The 22,081-nt window shown below is 43.3% G+C and overlaps 1 protein-coding gene across 8 annotated transcripts in view; it reads right to left on the reverse strand.

Moving 5' to 3' along the window:
* Positions 1–22,081, reverse strand: part of RHAG (Rh associated glycoprotein) — a 54,569-nt gene that overhangs the window by 6,206 nt on the left and 26,282 nt on the right. For all 8 annotated transcript variants that reach the window (XM_053284156.1, XM_053284155.1, XM_053284163.1 and 5 more), the window contains 6 exons: positions 17,826–17,976; positions 14,373–14,520; positions 12,406–12,572; positions 9,675–9,812; positions 7,559–7,674; positions 5,483–5,556 (listed from right to left, as the gene is read on the reverse strand). In XM_053284156.1, the coding sequence (XP_053140131.1) occupies positions 5,483–5,556; positions 7,559–7,674; positions 9,675–9,812; positions 12,406–12,572; positions 14,373–14,520; positions 17,826–17,976 (794 nt within the window). The remainder of the gene's footprint in view (positions 1–5,482; positions 5,557–7,558; positions 7,675–9,674; positions 9,813–12,405; positions 12,573–14,372; positions 14,521–17,825; positions 17,977–22,081) is intronic.

The following is a 22,081-nucleotide window of genomic DNA, read 5'->3' on the forward strand; positions in this document are numbered from 1 at the left end:
CTTGCTGTTTGTTGTTGACTTTTCTACTTTTGCTCTTATTGCATTTGTTCTTAGTGCCTGTTCTTGCGCAGCCAGTATTAAACCCTCTGTTTCTTTCTTCAAGTTGCCATTCTTAAGCCATTGCCAGGTCTTGCTGATGTCTGATTTCCCACTTATATTGTGCAAATATTGACCATGCAGTGGCTTATTTTTCCATTTTTCTGCTCGGTTCTTGACTTGTTCTTTCTTGTAGGCCTGCTTTGTTTCATTGGTATTGAATAGTTTCTCGTTATCGACCATTTGAAGTGCATCTTCTTCACTGTCCTTGATATATTCTTCAAGGCCTCTTTTCTCCTCCTCTACTGTTAGATGGACTTGCAGCTTTCCTCTTCCACCTCAGCTGCGAGGGAGGTATAGCCTATCAACATCACTGCGGGGGTGCAGAGCATGATTGATGGTCATGATTTTCCTGGTCTTATGATCTAGCGTCTCTAGCTCTGCCTGGGTCCAGTCTATTATTCCTGCACTGTATCTGATAACAGGTATAGCCCAGGTGTTCATGGCTTGTATGGTCATTGAGTTTGGACTTGAGGATTTTTCTAACTCTCCTGATGTATTCACTTGCAATTTTTCTTTTAACTTCAGTGTGTGTGATGTTATCAGCCTGGAGAATGCCCAAGTATTTGTAATGTTCTTTCTCTTCCAGGTTTTTTATAATAATAATAACAATTATTATTATTAATTCAATTTCTATACCGCCCTTCCAAAAATGGCTCAGGCCGGTTTACACAGAGAAATAATAAATAAATATAAGATGGATCCCTGTCCCCAAAGGGCTCACAATCTAAAAAGAAAGTTTAAATATATCAGAAGTAGAAAACCTGCCAGGGAAGCAGTTGGATGCTTAGATGATGAGAGCATGAAAGGGATTATTATAGAGGATAACGAGATTGCAGAGAGGCTGAATGAGTTCTTTGAATCTGTCTTCATGCAGACTATACTGATCATTTACCCTCTCTGGAATCGAGCTTTTCAGGTTTAGCGGCTGAAGAACTGGGCCAATTTGAGGTGACAAGGGAAGATGTTCTAAACTGTCTTGAAAAACTAAAAATTAACTAATTGCCAGGGCCAGATGGCATCCACCTAAGAGCTTTGAAGAACTCAAATGTGAAATTTGAAATTTGATCCCTAACATCTGAAATTTGAAATATAACCCCTAACATCTGCCTGCAATCACTGTACCAGGTTGCCCCAGGTGTCTCTTGTGAGAGGAGTGGCTATTTAAGGAAGGGGGAGTTGGGGATAGGAAGCACTGCTTTGCAGTTGTTGTGCTCCTACCTCGTAGGTAGATTCCAGATGGTGGAGCTTGGTCACAGCTGGTCCTCAAAACAGGAGCTGTTATATAGAGTCCCTCAGGGCTCCATTCTGTCACCAATGCTTTCTAATATCTACATGAAACTGCTGGGTGAGGTCATCAGGAGATTCAGTGCTGGGTGTTATCAATATGCTGATGACACCAAAATCTACTTCTCCTTTTCATCTTCATCATCAGAAAATGGCATTCATTCCCTAAATGCCTGCCTACAGGCAGTAATGGCCTGGATGAGAGATAACAAATAGAAACTGAATCCAAGCAAGACGGAGATGCTCATTGTAGGGGCTCAGAATCTGAGGGATGAGTTAGACCTTCCTGTGCTGGATGGGGTTGCACTCCCCTGGAAGAAGCAGGCACGGAGCTTGGAAGTACGGAAGAACCCAGGCCTCACCCTGGTATCTCAGGTGGAGGCTATGGCCAGGAGTGCTTTCTATCAGCTTCGGCTGATTCGACAGCTGCGTCCACTCCTTGAAGAGGACAATCTCAAAACAGTGCTGCATTAGTTGATAACCTCCAGGCTTGACTACTGCAATGCGCCCTACGTGGGGCTGCCTTTTACATAGTTCGGAAACTTCAGTTAGTTCAAAATGCGGCAGCCAGATTGGTCTCTGGGGCAAGCCAGAGAGATCGTATTATGCCTCTTTTGAAACAGTTGCACTGGCTGCCGATATGTTTCCGGGCAAAATACAAAGTGCTGGTTATTACCTTTAAAGCCCTGAACAGCTTAGGTCCAAGTTATCTTAGCGAGTGCCTTCTTCTGCACAATCCCCACTGCACGTTAAGGTCATCTGAGGAGGTCCGTCTTCAGTTGCCACCAACACTTCTGGTGGCAACTCAGAGGCAGGCCTTCTCTCTAGCTGCTCCTGGGCTGTGGAATGCACTCCTGGCAGAAATCCGTAATCTGAGTTCATTATTGACCTTCAGGAGAGCCCTTAAGACCTATCTGTTTGGCCTGGTTTTCCAGGGTTTTCAAACTGTTTTAATTGTTTTAATAATGGTTTTATGTTGTTTTTACAGTTTTTGATTTTAATAGCTAATTGATTTTGTTTTTGTTTTAATGTAAACCACCCTGAGCCATTTTTGGAATGGCAGTATAGAAATCAAATAAATCAAATAAATAATAAATAAATTGCTGATCTCCTAGCACAAATTTGTAACTTGTCCTTACAATAAGACTTTGTACTAGAGGACTGGAAAGTAGCCAATGTAACTCCCATTTTCAAAAAGGGATCTAGGAAATTACAGGCCAATCAGCTTAACTTCAATGCCAAGTAAATTGATAGAAAGCATACTTAAGGACAAGATTGTTAAACATATAGAAGAAAAGGCCTTGCTGAAGGAGAACCAGCATGGCTTCTGCAAGGACAAGTCTTGCCTCACGAACCTTTTGTAGTTCTTTGAGAGTGTCAACAGGCATGTGGATAAAGGTGATATGGTTAATATAGTATACTTGGACTTCCAAAAAGCTTTTGACAAAGTTCTCCACCAAAGGCTTTTGAGTAAACTTAGCAGCCAGGGAATGAGGGGACAGGTTCACGTGTGGATCAGTAACTGGTTGAAGGACAGGAAATAGAGGATAGAAATAAATGGACAGTTTTCACAATGGAGGTAGGTAGGAAGTGCGTTCCCTCAGGGACTGGAACTGGTACCAGTGTTCTTTAACTTGTTCGTAAGTGATCTAATAGTTGGGGTAAGCAGCGAAGTGTCCAGATCTATGACACTAAACTATTTAGGGTAGTGAAATCCATAACCGATTGTGAGGAGCTGCAAAAAGATCTCTCCAAACTGGAGGGAGTGGGTGACAAAATGGCAAATGAGGTTTGATGTAAGCAAATGTAAAAGAAAGGAATATTGGGGCAAAAAAACCCAGCTTCACATTTATGCTGATGGGATTTGAGCTGTCGGTGAATGACTAGGAGAGAGATCTTGGGGTCATGGTGAACAGCTCATTGAAAGTGTCATCTCAGTGCACGGCAGCTGTGAAAAAGGCTAATTCCATGTTAGGGATCATTAGGAAGGGAATTGAAAATAAAACTGCTAATATTATAATGCTCTTATACAAATCTATTGTGCGGCCACATCTGGAGTACTGTGTACAGCTTTGGTCACCATATCTTAAGAAGAATATTGTAGAACTAGAAAAGATGCAGAATAGGGAAAATAAGATGATCAGGGGCCTGGAGCACCTTCCTTATGAGGCTAGGCTACAGCATCTGAGGCTATTTACCTTGGAAAAGAGGTGACTAAAGAGAGATATGATTGAGGTATATAAAATTATGCATGGAGTGGAGAGGATGAATAGAGATAAATTTCTCTCTCACACATACAATACTAGAACCAGGGGTCATTCCATGAATCTGAAGGCCAGGAAATTTAGTACAGACAAGAGGAAGTACTTCTGCACACAGTGCATAATTAATCTATGGAATTATTTGCCATGGGGTGTGGTGACGTCCATCAGCTTGGATGGCTTTAAAAGGGGCTTAGACAAATTTATGGAGGACAGGTCTATCAATAGCTACTAGCCTGGTGGCTGTGAGTCACCTCCAGCCTCAGAGGCACTATGCCTCTTTCAATACCATTTGCAGGGGAGCAAAAGCAGGAGAGAGGGCATGCACATACCCAGAGGCATCTGGTGGGCCACAGTTTGAAAGAGTATGCTGGATTAGATAGGCCTTGTGCTTGATCCAGCAGGGCTGTTCTTATGTTCTTCTTAATTTATATGAAAGTTTTGTATATTTTTTTCCAATTTTAAAAAAGGGGGATGTAAACACTCCTTCCTTTTCCTAGATTCAAATAAGATCTAATGATTATCTACCAACGGTGCAATCCTAAGCATGTGTTGTCAGAATTAAGTCCAATTTTATTTATTTATTTATTTAACACACGTCTATACCACCCAAATCTCTGGGTGGTTTACAACAAACAAACAAAAAGCTAAAACAGTTAAAATAAATGTCAGAAAAAAACTTAAAACAGTAGTTAAAACAAAATAAATGACATAGTAAAAGTTAAAACATTACAACAATTTAAATTTTTAAAACAACATTTTAAAAGAATGATAAAGCTGTTAAAACAATATTTAATTAAAAGCCTGGGTGAATAGGTGTGTCTTTAAAGACCTTTTAAAAGTTGTCGGAGATGGGGAGGCTCTTATTTCAGCAGGGAGCACATTCCAAAACTCTGGGGCAGCAGCAGAGAAGGTCTGTCCCCTAGCAGCCACCAAACGAGCTGGTGGCAACTGCAGACGGAACTCTCCTGATGATCTCAATGGGCAGTGGGGTTCAACTGAGCTCAGTGGGGCTTTATCCCTATTATGTGTATTTAGGATTACAATCAGTGTATGTTTTAAAAGGTAATCTTCTACATTTGTTAACAGTTTGGGCCTATGCAATATCAGAATTCTGATAATATTGGAACTATATTGACATTATCAGAAGTATAGGAAATAATTCTAATATGATTGAGTAAAGTGTCCTGTCATCATGCACTACATTTGGTGCAATTTTTCAAAGATTTCTGCTGAAACCATTGAAACCATTGTGGAAATATAAAATAGGAAGCAGAAAAGTGGGGTGTGTTCCCTTTTACATATAGGCAAAGGACAGATTCCTCCACATGAAGGTGGAATAATAGTCAGAGGGAGGGACTTTCCTGCATTTTTTGGGACGTTATGCCTTGAAGCAAGCTGTTTATAGCACTTTTAGATTTTTTAAAATATTTCCCCAAAAATTCATTAAATATCATTACATGCACTGATTTGCTTCAAATTAAATACACAGAGTCCTGTCATCCTGTATTGAAACTGTGCCCAATTTCAGAGCCCACTGCCCAGCCATTCCTGACTTAGGATTCCACCCCACCCCCTTTCCTATTAACTTCAATGTGAAACAGAATTTCCAATTTTGATTTCTAATCAGAAATCCGACAATGATACAATATTCAATATCTTTAGGGGTACCTCAATCAGATTCCAATACTTATCAGATCAGATTGGATCTTATCAGATTTTTTGTGGGGGTGCAGAGTTTATCATTTCAAAACAATCTATCTATCATCTCACACATTTTGTAGAATACAACTAGCACATTTCTGAGATGAAATTGATAAGAGCTTTATTTTACTCACCTGTGACAGCTCCTCCTACCATAGCAATTGCAAGGGTGCATCCCAGAGCAGCAGCCTGAATCGCAGGCTGTAGGCTATAAGAGAGAGAAATAAAGCACACATTGCATCTCTTTCAACTCTGCTGGATGGAATTTGTTATGTATGTCCGCTTCTATGTGCAACAAAATAACACACTGTGGTAATTACTGCATGTAGGAGTTTCATTAAAAAAAAAACATCCCTCCACATTTCATGGTCGGAGGAAAAAACATGCACTGTGGTTGTACCATTCTCCACAGCTATGAGTGTTCCCTTAATGATTTGTGGCCCTTTCCTCAGGCTTTGTGATGTTACTCATCATTTCAAGTGGGGAGAGGGTTTCATGTTTGAATATTCCTTTCCTCCAATTATGGGGAAATTACTGATCTAGTTGCAGTTGATACTTTAACCACCACCACCAACCTGCACACTTCCCATGATCTGCCTACTACAGCAGCAGGGAAATTTCCTAAGAGGCAGAGGCAAGCAGCAGTAATAGCTGCAAAAACTTCAGTCAGGCAGCTCGGAGAGGTACAGAAGCAAGGGACGGTCAGCTCAACAAAAGCCAGGAAAAGCCTGCTGACCATTCCCAGACAGTCAAGAATAGCAGCAGGCAGTCTCTTGCCTGGGTCTCTCTCTCCTCTCCCTCCTTCCACTTGGCGGAGGCAGCAGTGTGCAAGTCCACTCAACCTCAGACATTGGACAGGCAGGCAGGCTTGTTCTCACACACGCTGGTGGACCGTTTGGTTGGTTCAGTCTCTCCCTCCCTGGCCAAAATAGCAAGCCGGTTGGCTCAGCCCAGACACAAGCGTCATCTCCCTTCCTCCACTCTTAAGCAGCAAGGGGGAAGGCACACATTTGCAGCTTCCTGGCTTCCCAGCACCGTAAGTGGCAAGGCACACATGATGCAGCTGCTGCTGGAGTGATTTCAGGGGGATGGGATGTAACACAGGGCTGGGCTTGCCTAGATTGCAAAACAATTAGTTGTCATTTAAGCTCAGGACTTCAGGCAGCCATGGGCTCTTTGTGAAGGATGGCCTGGGGGCAAGTGCCACTCAAGCCCCCGCCTTAATCCAGCTGTGCCCTCTGGGGGAATTTCCTTGCCACCCCTTTATCTGAAGCACAGAATGATGGCTGCCGTTATGCAAGTTCAGCAAATGGATCCAGCTCCTGTTCTCTTGCCATCCTTATTGGTCCATGTCAAATCCATGTTTTACTGCTGTGTGGCAGACCAAAGGACTAGGCTAGAAAATCAGCAGACATCCCCAAAAGTTAATCAGAAACAACAACAAAATCTTCCTTTCATTCTTGGATTCTTTGTCTTTTGTCAAGACATAGATTACAACCTAATTTATGTCTTGACAAAAGGCAAAGAATCCAAGAATTCTTTTAATTACCACCTAATCAAAAATACTGTTTCACCAACAGACAAAAGGATCGTTCAGACGATCCAAGAGGCTGGGGTTGGGGAGGGCTGTGGGAGAAGACAGGACACAACTAGCCTTCCCCCACACAAGCTTGGGCTCATCTGGACACTACTGTGCCACACACACCCACATGTTCAGCGTAGTGGTGGCGTTCTGAAGGGGATCTGGAGGAGGAAGTGTCCCCTAACCTAAGTATGTAGTACACCCCTCTGGGCTTCTTGGAGGAAGAGCGGGATATAAAATGTAACAATAAATAAATAAAATAAATAATGCATTGCACAGGCAGTGTAGAGGCTCCCCCCATCAGTGCAGAAGCTCCCAGCTTCCTGGCCACTTTACAGGTGGCCTTTCGAGCCAGGCTGCTGGGAGCTGCTGCAAACAGCCCTGATCGCACACACAATTGGGGCTGGGTGGTAACATGGGGGTGGTGTGACTTTAACCTTGGTTAAAGCCTAGGTAAAATATCTGGGTAGCCCTGCTCTGGAGCAGCAAGGTAGGAGTGGGTTCTATGCCTCCACATCAGCCTTGCTACCTGGGTTTCCCTGCTCATATTCTGCTTTGGCTGGTCGTGAGCACGACCTTAAAAACTGTCAGATATTCTGTGCCTAAGGAAATCATTTGTGAAACTCACTTTTTCAGTAGAGCAGCTGCAATGATGCTTCCAATGCCCCCCAGAACTCCAGGTAAGCCATGCAGGTTATGGACTCCACAAGTGTCCTGAATATTCATCCTGGAGGCAAGAAATGGCTAGAAGGAAGGGGAAGTTATTTCTGAGAATCTGCCACTTTAAAATGAGCTTTCAAAAGAAAATGACTTATTTTCATTGTTGTTTCTACATTATGGAAGCTGTATTATGCAGTGTATAAAGGACATTCAGCAACATGATCTGCATTAAAAGCTGATTTGAGGCTGCAATCCTGCAGAGGAATGACAGCAGGATGGGCGGGTTCACACATCAAAGTGAACCAGTGGTTCGACCAGGCTGCCAGTTCCCCGAGTGTGTGCCTGAGTCCAGCTTCCAGTGCTGGGAAGGATATGCTGACATTGGGCATGATGTGGAAACCCACCAATGTGGGCATATTCTACCCTATTTGCAGTATGGAACCCAACATCTGCATCTAAGATTTGAAGTGAAGGACAGATGGTTCCATACCACAAGTAGGCTAGAATATGCTGACATGGATGGGTTGTCACATCGGCATATCCTCCCCAACACTGGAAGTTGTGTAGGTGCTCAGAGAACCAGCAGAACAGCCGAACTGCGGGTTCTTTATGATGTGTGAACCTACCCATTATGATATGTGGGTTCCTTGTGACGTGGGTACCTGACTTGTTTTCCTGAGATCTAAGAAGAAAAAGATGCTTGTTCTGCCTCATACTGGTAGACACACAGAACTGAAGGTTGTATGTCTGTGTGCTTACTGAATGATCAGGCAGATCATCAACATGAAGAAGTCAGTATGACTTTCAATGTGATCTAGAGTGGGATATGTATTGTACTGGGATCTAAATATATCACAAAAAAGCCAAAAAGCGTCCCTCCTAAAATAACCAATAGATTGAGAAAGACCACAATAAGATAGAAATTACTATATTGTGAAATATATACAATTTGAATCAATTAAATATGCATAATACAATCAATGGTCATACCAGCCATTGGTGCCACAATAGATATAACCATATGAATGATAAAGTGGACTGTCCATGGATATGCAATGGACTGCATGTCAAGAACAGAGTACATGAAGACTATAACCAAGTTGATAGTAAAAACATCCACATACACTAAAGTGACCCAATGAACCTCTGTTTCAAAAATAACTTTGTCAAGTGATGGACATAAAACTTTTATGTTGAGACAAATCAATGTTCACATTTCTTGATATTAATAGTCTGGTTGTTTTGTCAATTTTGCTAGAACTATTCCAGTTACAGTAAGACTGGAGCTGTAGAAATATTTTTATTTATTATTTATGTATTAAAACATTTTTATACCACCCAAAACTTACGTCTCTGGGCGGTTTACAACAGAATAAAAACAAAGTAAAACATTCATTAAGACAAAAAAGGGGGGGAGGGGGACACACACACATTACAACAATTAAAAATTTTTAAAATAATATTTTAAAACACCATTAAAACCATTAAAACTATTAAAATAACATTAATTAAAAGCCTGGGTGAAGAAATGTGTTTTTAAAAAGCTGTCAGAGATGGGGAGGCTCTTATTTCACTAGGGAGCGCATTCCAAAGCCTCGGGGCAGCAGCGGAGAAGGCCCATCCCTGAGTGGCCACCAGACGAGCCGGTGGCAGCTGCAGATGGACCTCTCCAGCAGATCTCAGTGGGCGGTGGGGTTCATGCAGAAGAAAGCGTTCCCTTAAATATTCAGTATTGTGTTGCCTCTTCTGATTGTTTCTCAAGAATGCCCTTGTATAGATAGGAGCAAAGCTTGAACTTAGTAGGCAACAGCTAAGCTACCAGAATAATCAGAATCAATCCTGCTGAACTTTTCCCATACCATTTGCTTTGGTCGCCTTGTAAAAAGGAGGAGAATGTTTGCAATATGTGCCACAGTAATAATAAATAATCACACTAATTCTGATCTTGGGTACACTAACATACTCACATAAATTAAATACACGTATACACACAGTCAGTATAGTATGCAACAAGTAGTAGAAAAACAGGGCTTCAGAGTAATTCATATTTCCAATGCACCCTGCCCCCACCCCACAAAACTCACAGTCAAGTATTTGAATCCAACAACTGAGATGATTCCAGCAATACTGCCAATTAACATAGCGCCACAGGGTAAGATTTCCAAGTCCGCACAGGAACCTACAGCAACTCCTCCTGCTAAGGTAGCATTTTGAATGTGTATCTGTGTGGGGCATAACATATCGACATGAGATGAAACCAGTACAACCGAAAGACCAATTTGCCTTGCCTATAATTGACTGATGCTACATTCAGAACATGGCTCTCTATTGAGGCAATGGAGGTCCATTTGCAAAAATGGCATAAGGAATACAGAAATAAAGGACATGCTAGAGATGGCATCTTATAACTCTGGGCAAGGGAAGCATATGAAAACTGTTTCACATATTGTGCAGTCCACCATAGATTCAAGCGATGTGCATGCACACTGCTGGAATCTGTTCAAATCTGCATGCTCATGCTGGTTGCAGAAGCGTGGGTTCCTCTGTGTCTGCTAAGCACATGGTCATTGCTGTCCCAGCACTGCTTCCATCTTGCCCAATGGGAACCGAATCAGAACAATGGTAGTGCTGTGCTTAGTAGGCATTACTTAGAGGAGCCCCGCCTCTGCAAGCAGTGCCTACGTGCTTTTGAGTAGAACACAGCTGTGTGTGTGTGTGTGTGTGTGTGTGTGTGTGTGTGTGCATATTGCTTGGATCTACAGGGGACTATGTAAAATGTGGGCACTACCTTTAGGGAGGCTCGCTGATGCCAACCTTTCTGTCTTTTTATGTGTTCTGTCATATGAAAACCTTTTTTCTTTGCCAGGCTTTTTAGCGTGATCTTGTAGGCTTTTCAAAATCCCAGAGCCTTATGTATTTTTACTTGATTGTGCCACAGCTACTGCTTTTGTGTTGTGTTGTTGTTGTTGTCATTTGTTGTTGTTGTTAGAGCAATTCTAATGTTGGCAGCTGCCGGGAATACAGATATTTGTAACAATGGGATAAAAATATTTGCAATAAATAGACAGTAGGGCTGTATGTGGGCTGAATTATTGGACAATTCCCATCTGGCCATTCTCACATCATGTTAACAATGCAGGGTATGTGTGGCCAGGATTGCACTGAGCTGAAAACTGGTATAAGCAAGATGCATTGGGAAGGGATCTTTTTTTTTTTTAAATGACAAGCCAGCTTCTGTGAATAAATTAGCTGCCTTCCGGGTAGCCGCAAAAGTAGCATTTCAAATTGCCACCTTCCCTTTCCTGGTATCACCCCAGAATGCCCCAGGAAAGGAAGCAATGTCATGATGCTGCATCTTGTTCCTGGTGCATTAATGGGGGGAAATGGTTGCATGCTATAGTTACAGGATGTAGCCATTTGTTTCCCAGTAATTAGGGGTATGCACAAACAATTTGTTACCGAACTGGTTTGCCTCAAACCAGGCCAGTTTGGAGGTTCGATCGCAGACTGAACTAGGCCCGGTTCGGGTGAACCAGTCCGGCAAGGAACAAGCTGCTGGGCAGGGGCAGCGAGGGATGTAGTAAGATCCTTACCCAGCTGTTGCAACTGCCGGTGTCACCACTCACCCTTCTTGGCACAGCCCCAAGTGCATTTAAGGAAACCACCCACACAGCAGTGGAGAAATCCTGACATCCACACATGTGCGGATGCCATGCAAATGGCCTCCACACATCTGTGGAGTCCAGAACCTCTCTGCCACCATGCAGGTGGTTTCCTAAAGAAGGCAAAGCATGTGCTTGGACCAAGGAGGGTGAGCAGCCACAGCGGCAGCCATGCCAGCAGCCACACTGGCCAGGTAAAGATCTTACTACCTTCCTTGTCACCCCTTACAATTGCCAGGGTGCCCCACCCCTGTACTTGTAAAGAGGAGTCCTCACAGGATTCCCTTTCACAGGTATATTAGCCACCTGATCTGCCGAACTGGACCGACCTGTCGGTTCAACCGAACCGGTTCAGCAGTACACGGTTCCGCTCAAATTTGATTTGAATTCAAGCCAAACAGCAATTTTTGGTTTGTGCACACCTTTTCCAGTAATACACCCAGAAAAGGAGGAAATGTCATGGCATTGCTTCCTTTCCTGGTGTATTGTAGGGCTTGACCAGGAAAGGAAAATGGGAATTTGAAATGTTTCGAAGGCAGCCCCTTTCTTCTCAGAAGCCAGCTCTTTATTAAAAGGCATGCCCCCACAACCATCTGATAATATCCAATACAATACAGATATGAATACATTGGAATTGTAGTAAATTGACTCCTGATACTGGAGACATTTTTCTTCCAGATTGTTTCCAATGAAAATGATTAGCAGTTTGCTGTAATCCTCAGCCCTAATAGACAGGTAGATGGATAGATAGAGCTAAACCAGTCAACAGATGCCCATGTCTTCAGGCAAAGGTTTGTCCTAGTGCTATTACTTGAGATTCATTTATTGGAGATGCAACCTGGGATCTTATATAAACAAATGCCACTGAGTTACAATCCTTCAACAATCTGCCCTTTATTGGTAATGGTTCACACTGCACAATATTATTCGTTTTGCTATTTGACATCCTTCTGACTGGAGAGGACTGGCTTGAACCTAGGCATATTTAGCCAATTCACTTAAGTCTATGCAGCTCCTGACTTGGAGGGTATAATGCTACAACTGTATATGAAGCTTCTAAGAAGTCCTGTCAGTCCTTATATAAAGAACTCCTGTTAGGTTTGATAGAAATATATAGACTGAATGAATGACTGGAGCTTAAGATGAAGCTTACCATGTTCAGTTTGCCTTTGCATTCAACCAGGCTAGAGATGGCAAATACTGTGAGTGTGCAGGCTGCCAAAGAGAAGTATGTGTTGATGATTGCTCTTTGCTGAGCTTCTCCTGGCTCTGCAATTGCTGAGTTAAAACTGGGCCAAAACAGCCACAAGAAAAGGGTACCTGTATAAATATCAGAAAGCACATAATGCCATTAAACTTGTGTGTGTGTGTGTGTGTGTGTGTGTGTGTGTGTGTGTGTGTGTGTGTGTTTGTAAGGTCATGCCCCACTGACTACCCAACCCCCTCACCCTTCCCTCCTACCCTACTTACCACCAGTGCTTCTCTTTAAATTTGGCAATGGCAGGAAACCACAACAGAGAGGGTTTTCTTCCCCTCCTCTTTCAGATGCCTGGCACGCGGCATAGCATAGCAGCATGCCAGGCCAAAACAGCTTTTGGGAAATATAGAATTTCTAAGGGCTCCTGATATTGCAGCAGAAACAGCTTGGTATGCTGGGTATACTGAGACAGCTGAAGGTCAGCTATTGCTTTTGTTACAAATTTAAACATTCTGCGTAATTTTTAAATTGTAAAGGCATTTTTTAGAGATATTAAAGGTGATAAGTTATTCACGGCTGTTTCTGAATTGCCCTTTTAATGTTTGATACATCACCAAGATGTAAAAGAATAACAAATCAGAAACAAACTTTCTATGGCAGCACTTATTAAGTGCTGGATTCTCATTTAGGGTATCATGCAGGCAAAGTTAAGCACTGTGACGTCCCACAGATATCAAAGGAAGAGGTCCCCTGAACTGAGCCAAGGGGTACCTTTTAAAATGGTGATTCTCTGACATTTTAGCCATGGGAGAGCAACTGTAATTATGCAACCCTAGCACAGTATCCTTCCAATGGCTATTGCTGGTGTCTCCCTTGTGATTGTTTTTAGACTGGGAGCCTTGGGGGGACAGGGAATCTCTCTCTCTCTCTCTCTCTCTCTCTCTCTCTCTCTCTCTCTCTCTCTCTCGTAAACCACTTTGAGAACTTTTGTTGAAGTAGTAAAGCACTAGGGGTGTTTACGGAACTGGTTTGGGTGGTTCATTACAAATTTGAACCAAATTTGAACCAAACCACCAATCAGTGAGCTAATTTGGTTGAACTGGCTAGCGGTCCAGTCCATTTGGTTGAACTGGATTGGCTTAGTTTGAGGGGCTTGGTTGTAAAAGGGGAATCTGGTGAGGATTCCCCTTTCACAAGCAAAGGGGAATACTACCTTTAAATGGCTTCTAAGGGTGGCCAAGGGTGGTGAGAGGGCACCTTACTGGCTTCGGCAGCAGCGGGGAGGTCAGTGACTCCTCTAAACCCCACTGGTGCTCCTCCCAGCATGCGCGTAAGCCATTTGCATGACCATGTAAACATGTGACCATGTGCCAAGGCCAAAGCCAGGCTGCCGCCAGCCTGCTCTGTTGATGGGGAGTGCCAGTGGGGTTTAAAGGAGCCAGTGTTTAGAAGATTCCACTTTGCTTGTAAAGGGGAATCTTCATTGGATTCCTCTGTACAAGAAGATATCCTCGAACTGGGTTGATCCAGTCCGTATCAGAATGGGCCTGGTCCAATTCAAACATGGACTGGCTTCATTTTTTCTGAGGCCAGTCCAGTTCAAATCCGAACCTGTCTTACCGGGCTGGTTCGAATTGAACCTGGTTCGGCATACCTCTACTTAAAACCCTCCTATCCAAACCCATACGAGTTAAACATGATTAACTTGGACCTTTACAGCTCTTTTGTAAAGGTCAAATTACCTGTTTTTCCTCACACAATTGGTTTTAAAAATTGACCATGCAGAAAAAGCATACACAGTCAGTATGATGCTGCTTATCAGGGGCCAGGGAGATTTTGTTGACCACCCTCATGGTATGGTACTATTCCACAGAAGTAGTTATTAAAATTGCCCCATAGTAGAGAAGAAGCCTCTTGCTCACCAATCATAGCAAATATGTCTGACTGGTAGACAGAACCTTCATTTTCATGTCCATCTTTCAGACCTGGGCGGTATAGGACTCGGGCTGCAGCCAGACCAAAGTAGGCTCCAAAAGCATGAATAGTCATGGAAGCTCCAATATCAACAGCCTGCAAAATGACAGGATTAGCTTTGATAGTCCATTGCAATTTCTTATGTAAACAGCCTTTAAAGGCAAAAAGAAAAAGAAAAAAGTAACAATCCCAATTATCATCTCAAGGAAGAAAAATCAATAAAAACCACTGTTGTATGCAGAGGACTTCTGACTTCATAAATAAGGTGTTTTTGAGGCTCTGAGGCTCTAATGACAGTGCCAGTGCAACAATGTAGGTGTTAAAAAAAGGCTTTTATAGCAGTTGTTTCCTCCCTGCTCCTAAAGAGGATGCCAGAGGGTCACATGGTAGAGGAGGCAGAAAGTAGTGGAGGCAAGCTGATTCACTGAGGAGGATAGCAGCTGTCTATTTTTAAAGTTTGTATTTTTGTACTGTACTTCTCACTCTTTAAACTGTAGAGGGAGCTGGGAGAGCAGAGGGAAGATAGAGCCGTGAGTGGAAAAATATAGGGGTGTGCATGGAACCGGTTTTGCTGGTTCAGTTAGAATCGACCCAGCCCAAGTCAAACTAGACCTGGTCTGGTTCAGCCACCGGACCAACTCAGGGGTCTACTGGTAAAGGGGAATTCGGGGAGAATTCCCCTTTGCCAGTAGATTATTCCCCTTTGCCAAAAGGGGGGCTTATCTAGGGAAAAGGGGGCAGGATGGGAATCAGTTGTATGCAAAAAAAGGATAGGTAGTGGCCACAGGGGGGGAGTGGCAGGGGCAATGGCTCCACCCCATTCTCGCCAAAATCCCTTAAAGTAGCCTGATCCAGCGGTGGCCTGGTTTGTTCCTTTTCCAACCCATTTTTGGACTCCGCGCAGGTCCAGAGGCAATTTTAGGCCCCCAAACCAGGCCAGATCAGTCTGGTTCAAACTGGGGCCAGTCCAATTTGAACTCGGACCAGTCGAACAGGGCCGCTTCTATCAGAACCACAGTTCAAACTGAGTCAGCTCACACATTCCTTGAAAAACAGGGATTCCCCCCCCCTTGGGTATGCAGTGGGAAAATGGATCTGGGGGAACACATTTGTAGATGGGAAAACAAGTTAATTTGCAGTGGAATGTGGAGAAATGATATTTTGTAAGAGGGGATGTGGTGGGAAATTAGTGCTTAGGGAGAAATGAATTTTTGGAGGGAAAATTATATTGGGGTGATCTGGGAGAAAAATGAATGTTCTGGGGAAACACGGAGGGAATATGGGGACAAGTAATGAATCTATATGGAGAAGCTTTTCAGTAAATGCGGGGTACAGCAATGGTAATTCAGGACTTAGTTTTTGCTTTAGGACTGGGGCCATGGCACACAGGAAGAGGGTATGTAATTATCTCCTGAACCTGCTATTAACCCGGGGCAAAAAGCTTCCATTGGTGCCTATGGAAGCCTCCCTCCCAAGGTTCATAGCAGCCTTGAGGGCAGGGGCGTAGCTATAATTGGGCAAATGGGTTCAAAGAACCCGTGCCGTGCCAAATCAGGAGCCGCCATTCACGGCCCTGACATGCCCCCTGCATCTGATGTCAGACGCGGGGGCGGGAGTTTAGCTCCCGAGCAGGGGCTGCGCGGCCCCTTCGAGAGCTAAACAAAGGCTCGTGCTGCGTTCGTAGCGCCAGCCAGGAGCGGCTCTTCTCTGCAAAGGCAGGGAAGAGTTGCTCCTGGCTGGTGCTGCGAACGCAGCACCTGCCTAACTAGCTCCTGAAGGGGCCGCCCGGCCCCTTCAGGAGCTAAGACTGGTGCTGCGTTTGCAACGCAGCCCAGAAGCGGCTCTTCCCTGCAGGGAAGAGCCGCTCCTGGGCTGCACTGCAAACGCAGCACCAGCCTTTGCTTAACTGCCGAAGGGGCTGCATGGCCCCTTCAGCAGTTAAGCTGCTTCTCCCGAACGGAGCCTCAAGGCTCCGTTCGGGAGCCAGACCACGCCTCCCACATCTGATGTCAGACGCGGGGGTGTGGCTATCCCCTGCGTTTGATGTCAGACACAGGGGGCGGGGCTATCGGGCGCCCACCGCGGCCACACACAGGCTGCCAGCGGGCTAGCTAAGCCTCTGCTTGAGGGAGTGATTTTTGTTGGGATCATGTGCAAGGGGAAGGGGTTAAATATCCCTCTCTGCATGCCACAGTCCCAATCCTGATCAGTCCCAATCCCAACAGCTGCTATTCAACCTTAGGAAAAAATGAACGCTCTAATGTCACATTTAGCCTCATCTGGAGACAGCCATTTTAACAATTGTAATTGTTACACTAACTGTACACTGTTTTTGCTATGAGGAAATGTAGGCTTCTTTCTCATTTTGGCTCTCAAACTATATTCTCAAATTTTACTTCCAAGAAATAACATCTACTTAGTACAACAGTTCCTTTTTGTAATAATAATTCCTGGGCAATAATTTTAAGCCTCAGAATTTTCAATTCAATTTTAATATTTAATTTACCTAGGAACTCTGTTTAATCTGATATGCAATTTAACCGTATTTACCTCTCTCTACTGTCTTGTAGAGATGTATTCTTTGTTAATCTTGTATCTACTGATTTAATTGTGAATCAATCATTTGCAACTATAAAGAATTAAAAAATAAAATCATTCTTCAGTTTTGTTTTTTTGACTCGGGGAAGACTGTTCATAGTAAAGAGATTGATGACAGAATAAATGGTTAGTGTGTTTAAAAAGTTATAAAGTCATGTGTCTCCCTTACAAAGAGAATCTTTGAACAGCTTCACACATCACGCTTAACCTGAAATTTGGATGAGTGGCTGGAACCCCAAGAATGCCTGGGTGCCCTCCTTCCAGTGCTGGAAGGAATGTGTCAACATTGATGTGTCATACAGCTCCACCAGTTCTGGCATATTCTACCCTACTTGCAGTCTGGAACCCTTCTATCCCTCAGGTTAGATCTTAGTTACAGATGTTGGGTTCCGGACTGTAAGTAGTATAGAATAGGCTAAGAATGGCAGGTTTGTACAACACACCCAATCTCGACATGTCCTTTCAGACACCAGAAGTAGGGTGTGTGTGCATTCTTGGGGCTCTAGCCATTCTGTTGAAGGTGAGTTCTTTATAATGTGTGAAGCTGCCCTTTCTATGCAGCATGGAGGTCAAGATATTCCACAAGAGCAAAGCAGAAGCAGAGGAGGTAATTGCCGTCTTTATTAATGAAACAAAACAAAATGAAAATTAAAATTAAAAAGTGACATAGTTATTTATTTATTTATTTATTTATTTATTTATTTATTTATTTATTTAATAGGCTTCTCCTACAACATAGGAGCATTTTGATGTGGATAAAATAGTTTTTCTTCCTCAATTCATATATTACTGAAAATTTGTACCTTGAATATTTTAAAAACAATGTGTTCATTGACTGCAAAGAGGGTGATTTCCAGAATGGTCATTATCAGCATCTGGACTGGACTTGTTCTCCCCAGGACAGCTCCAAATGAGATCAGGACTGTAGCTGTGCTGAAGTCTGCACTGATCATACTTTCAATGTGAAATGGGAAAAACAAAAACAAAATACAGTTTAAAATAATACTATGAGGTTATTATGCACTAGGGACCAGAAAATGAAATAAATGCACGTGAGAGGAGAGCTGGTCTTGTGGTAGCAAGCATGATTTATCCCCCTAGCTAAGCAGTGCCTGCTCTGGTTACATTTGAATGGGAGACCACATGTGAGCACTGTAAGATATTCCCCTTAGAGGTGGATGTTGCTGCAGAAGGTTTCAAGTTTCCTCCCTAGCATCTTCAAGACAGGGCTGAGAGAGATTCCTGCCTGCAACCTTGGAGAAGCCGCTGCCAGTCTATGAAGACAATACTGAGCTAGATAGACCAATGGACTTCCTATGTTCCTATGTAGGGGTTTGCTGAACTGGTTCAAATTGAACTGGGTTCGATTCAAACTGGCCTGATTCAACCAGTTCGAACTCAAACGTGACCAGCCTAATTAAAAAAAAAGGTGGCCTTTCCAAGTTTGAAACAGACTGGGCCCAGTCCAATATGAACCAGTTCAACCCAGTTCAAGGGCTATGTTTGTAAATGGGAAACCAGTGAGGATTCCCATTTAGAAGCAAAAGAGTGGGGGAATCTTTTAAAAGTGTTCCAAGGGCGTCTGGGGGTGGTGGTTTGAGGGAAGCTTACTGGCTTCGTTGTCATCAGCTGCAGCGATGCGGCTCCTCTAAACCCCGCCGGTACTCCCCCATTCAGCAGCGCAGACCACTGCCAGCCCGGTTCCAGCCACTGTGGATGTGCAGAGTCTGGGACAAAGCTGCCACCGGCCCGCACTGCTAGGGGGAGCACTGGCGGGGTTTAGGGGAGCTGCTGCTGCTGCACTTCCACCACTGCACCACAGCCACTGATGAAGCTGGTAAGGTGCCCTCTCGCGGCCCCCCAGTCAACACTTTTAAAAGATTCTCCCACCCCTTTGATTGCAAAGGGGAATCCTTACTGGATTCCCCTTACAAGCACAGCTCTCAATCCGGGTCAACCGAATGGACCGGACTGCTGGCCAGTTCGATTAAACCTGCTCGCAGACTGGCAGTTCAGTTCGAATTTGAACCGAACTGCCTGAACCAGTTTTATGCATACCCCTAACGTGATCCTGTTCCGCAGCAGAAGCTAAATAGTTTTGGCCCTATACTCTACTTGAATGGGGACCAGATGGAAACTGGATGTAAGTCACTCTGAGGGCCAAACCACTGAGGGGTTTGAGGAGAAACATTAAAATCCTCTTCCTAGATGTCCTGGAATGACAGCAACTGAACAATTCTAATGGACTTTTTACTTACCAAGAGAGATCTATTAACCTAACTCCTCATGCCTCTAGTGGCCAGAAGAGGTTGCTGTGGTGCTAAGAGCAATGCTTTAGAATTCTCACTTCTAACACAAACTAGATGTCCCAGAACTACAACCACTCTGTGTCTCTTGTCCCTCTCTTCCTCACACAAACAACAGGTGAGATGACCTTGTTACACTGCTCAACTGTGCCTCATACCATTGGGTTGGAGATCTTGATGAATGGGAAACCATGAACAAACAAATAATCATTGCTTTGATTAATTAATTAATTATGTATTCACTAAAGTTATAGCTTCTTGGGCTATAACTTTCATGAAAGTATGAATCCATAAACAAAATAAATAATGAAAAGGACTTTTATGCTGCATTTTTGCCTCAATATGAGGAACTGAAGGTAATGTGCAATAGACCACTATGGCCTCAGCATATCAATAAAAAGAACAAGAAAAATATCCAAATAGTTTAAAACAAGCACAGCAAGGAAAAAAGAAAAGTCACAATCCAGAGGCAAACAAAAGCTTCAAAGATCCAGGAGCACCAATTCAGATATGGGGTAGTTAACAGTCTTCCAGAATAAAAAGCTCTTCCACCTGGACCAGAACGCCAACACAGAAGAGCCCTTGTGTTTTCAGATGCTGTCCCAGAACAGGACTTGCCACCATTTAGCAAAGACACTGAATTCAGCACAACTCATTGACAACAGCACCCCCTTGAGGAAAGATACCTGGATTCCTAGCAAGGACTGCATACAAAAGCCAAAATAGGATAATTGCTGGAGAAAGTAAAATATCACATTGTGTGTGGTGGAAAAGCCTTTGTATTCTTCAGAACTCACAAACAGGCTTTTGTTAAGCAAAACAAAGTGTGAGGGGAAGAGACTAAGTAGGGCATGAGGCAAGGTCCTCTAGCTCTGCAGTGTGTAACAGTTTAAGATGAAGTACAGGAGGTTTTATGCAGTCTTAAAACCTATTAACCTCTTTTGCTTTTCTGTTTTTTCTAATGGGCCAACGCAGCTACCCATAATTTTTCTTGCAGCAACTGACTAACTGTTGTGTATTTTTTGCACTAAAAATAATTATAGTCACTGCTAGAACCCCTAGCAATTCAGTTTACATATATGCTGCCAGTGAAATTCATTCTAACTGCAGTTGTTTCATTGATATATTTTACTTTTATTTACTGAATTCAGTGTTTTTACAATGCTGAAATACAACCCAATTATATTTGGACTGACATGTGCAATTTGGAGCTGGGAAAATAATGGGAGTCCAGTTACTCTCCAATGTTTTCTGAAGACATACAAAATGCTGTTAACAACTTTTGGTGCGACACAGATCCCTTAAAAGCAATGGGTTTCACTTGATTCTGTGTGAAAGTTAGCTCTGGAACCAGGTGACTCTGGGTAGCTTTGGAAGTCAGACAGGAACACTAAAATGAGGACACATTAAAGGGTTTGGTTTTAGGGACTGAGTTTCTAGATGTGCATCCAGCCCACAGGAGAAATGCATGACTTTGGATAAGAAACATAGCTACTATTAAGCGGGGGGTGGGGGTGGGGAAGAACCTTATTTGAAAACATCACGGTATGGAACCGTAATAAATCTAAACCTGATTTTTTAGCTTCGTTCTTGTTGAAACAAGGGTGAAATGCAGCAATAGAGAATGCAATAGTAGCAAGATTTGTGGATGGAAATGGAGTTGAGTAAATGTAGCTTTGGAACTATCTATCATTCTAAAAGAAATAATTGGCTAACTGTTGGAGCAGGGTAAATTTGGATCCTGGACCTAATGGGCTTATGCCCCCCCACCCTTGCAAAATAAACAGCCTCCCTGTCTGTAGACACACACACACACACACACACACACACACACACACACACCATGGTTTCACACATTCTTGAGCACACATACCTCACTGTAGAATTTATTAGTGCATCTAGAGTGCTGGACTAGGCTAGACATTGGCTAGAGTGCTGGACTAGGACCAGAGAGACCTGAGTTCAAATCCCCATTCAGCCATGATACTAGCTGGGTGACTCTGGGCCAGTCACTTCTCTCTCAGCCTAACCTACTTCACAGGGTTGTTGTGAGGAGAAACCTAAGTATGTAGTACACCGCTCTGGGCTCCTTGGAGGAAGAGCGGGATATACATGTAATAATAATAATAATAATAATAATAATAATAATAATAATAAGAAGAAGAAGAAGAAGAAGAAGAAGAAGAAGAAGAACTACCCAATGGAAGCAAGATCAAGAACCTGGAAGAGAAAGAACATTACAAATACTTGGGCATTCTCCAGGCTGATAGCATCGCACACACTGAAGTTAAAAGAAAAATGGGAAGTGAATACATCAGGAGAGTTAGAAAAATCCTCAAGTCCAAACTCAATGGTGGGAACACCATACAAGCCATAAACACCTGGGCTATACCTGTTATCAGATACAGTGCAGGAATAATAGACTGGACCCAGGCAGAGCTAGAGACGCTGGATCGTAAGACCAGGAAAATCATGACCATCAATCATGCTCTGCACCCCCGCAGTCATGTAGATAGGCTATACCTCCTTCGCAGCTCAAGTGGAAGAGGAATGCTGCAAGTCCATCGAACAGTAGAGGAGGAGAAAAGAGGCCTTGAAGAATATATCAATGATAGTGAAGAAGATGCACTTAAAGTGGTCAATAACGCGAAACTATTCAAGACCAATGAAAGAAAGCAGGCCTACAAGAAAGAACAAGTCAAGAACCAAGCAGAAAAATGGAGAAATAAGCCCCTGCATGGTCAATATTTGCA

The sequence above is a fragment of the Hemicordylus capensis genome, chromosome 1 (genome assembly GCF_027244095.1).
Source record: "Hemicordylus capensis ecotype Gifberg chromosome 1, rHemCap1.1.pri, whole genome shotgun sequence".
In the NCBI taxonomy this organism is placed as follows: Eukaryota; Metazoa; Chordata; class Lepidosauria; order Squamata; family Cordylidae; genus Hemicordylus; species Hemicordylus capensis.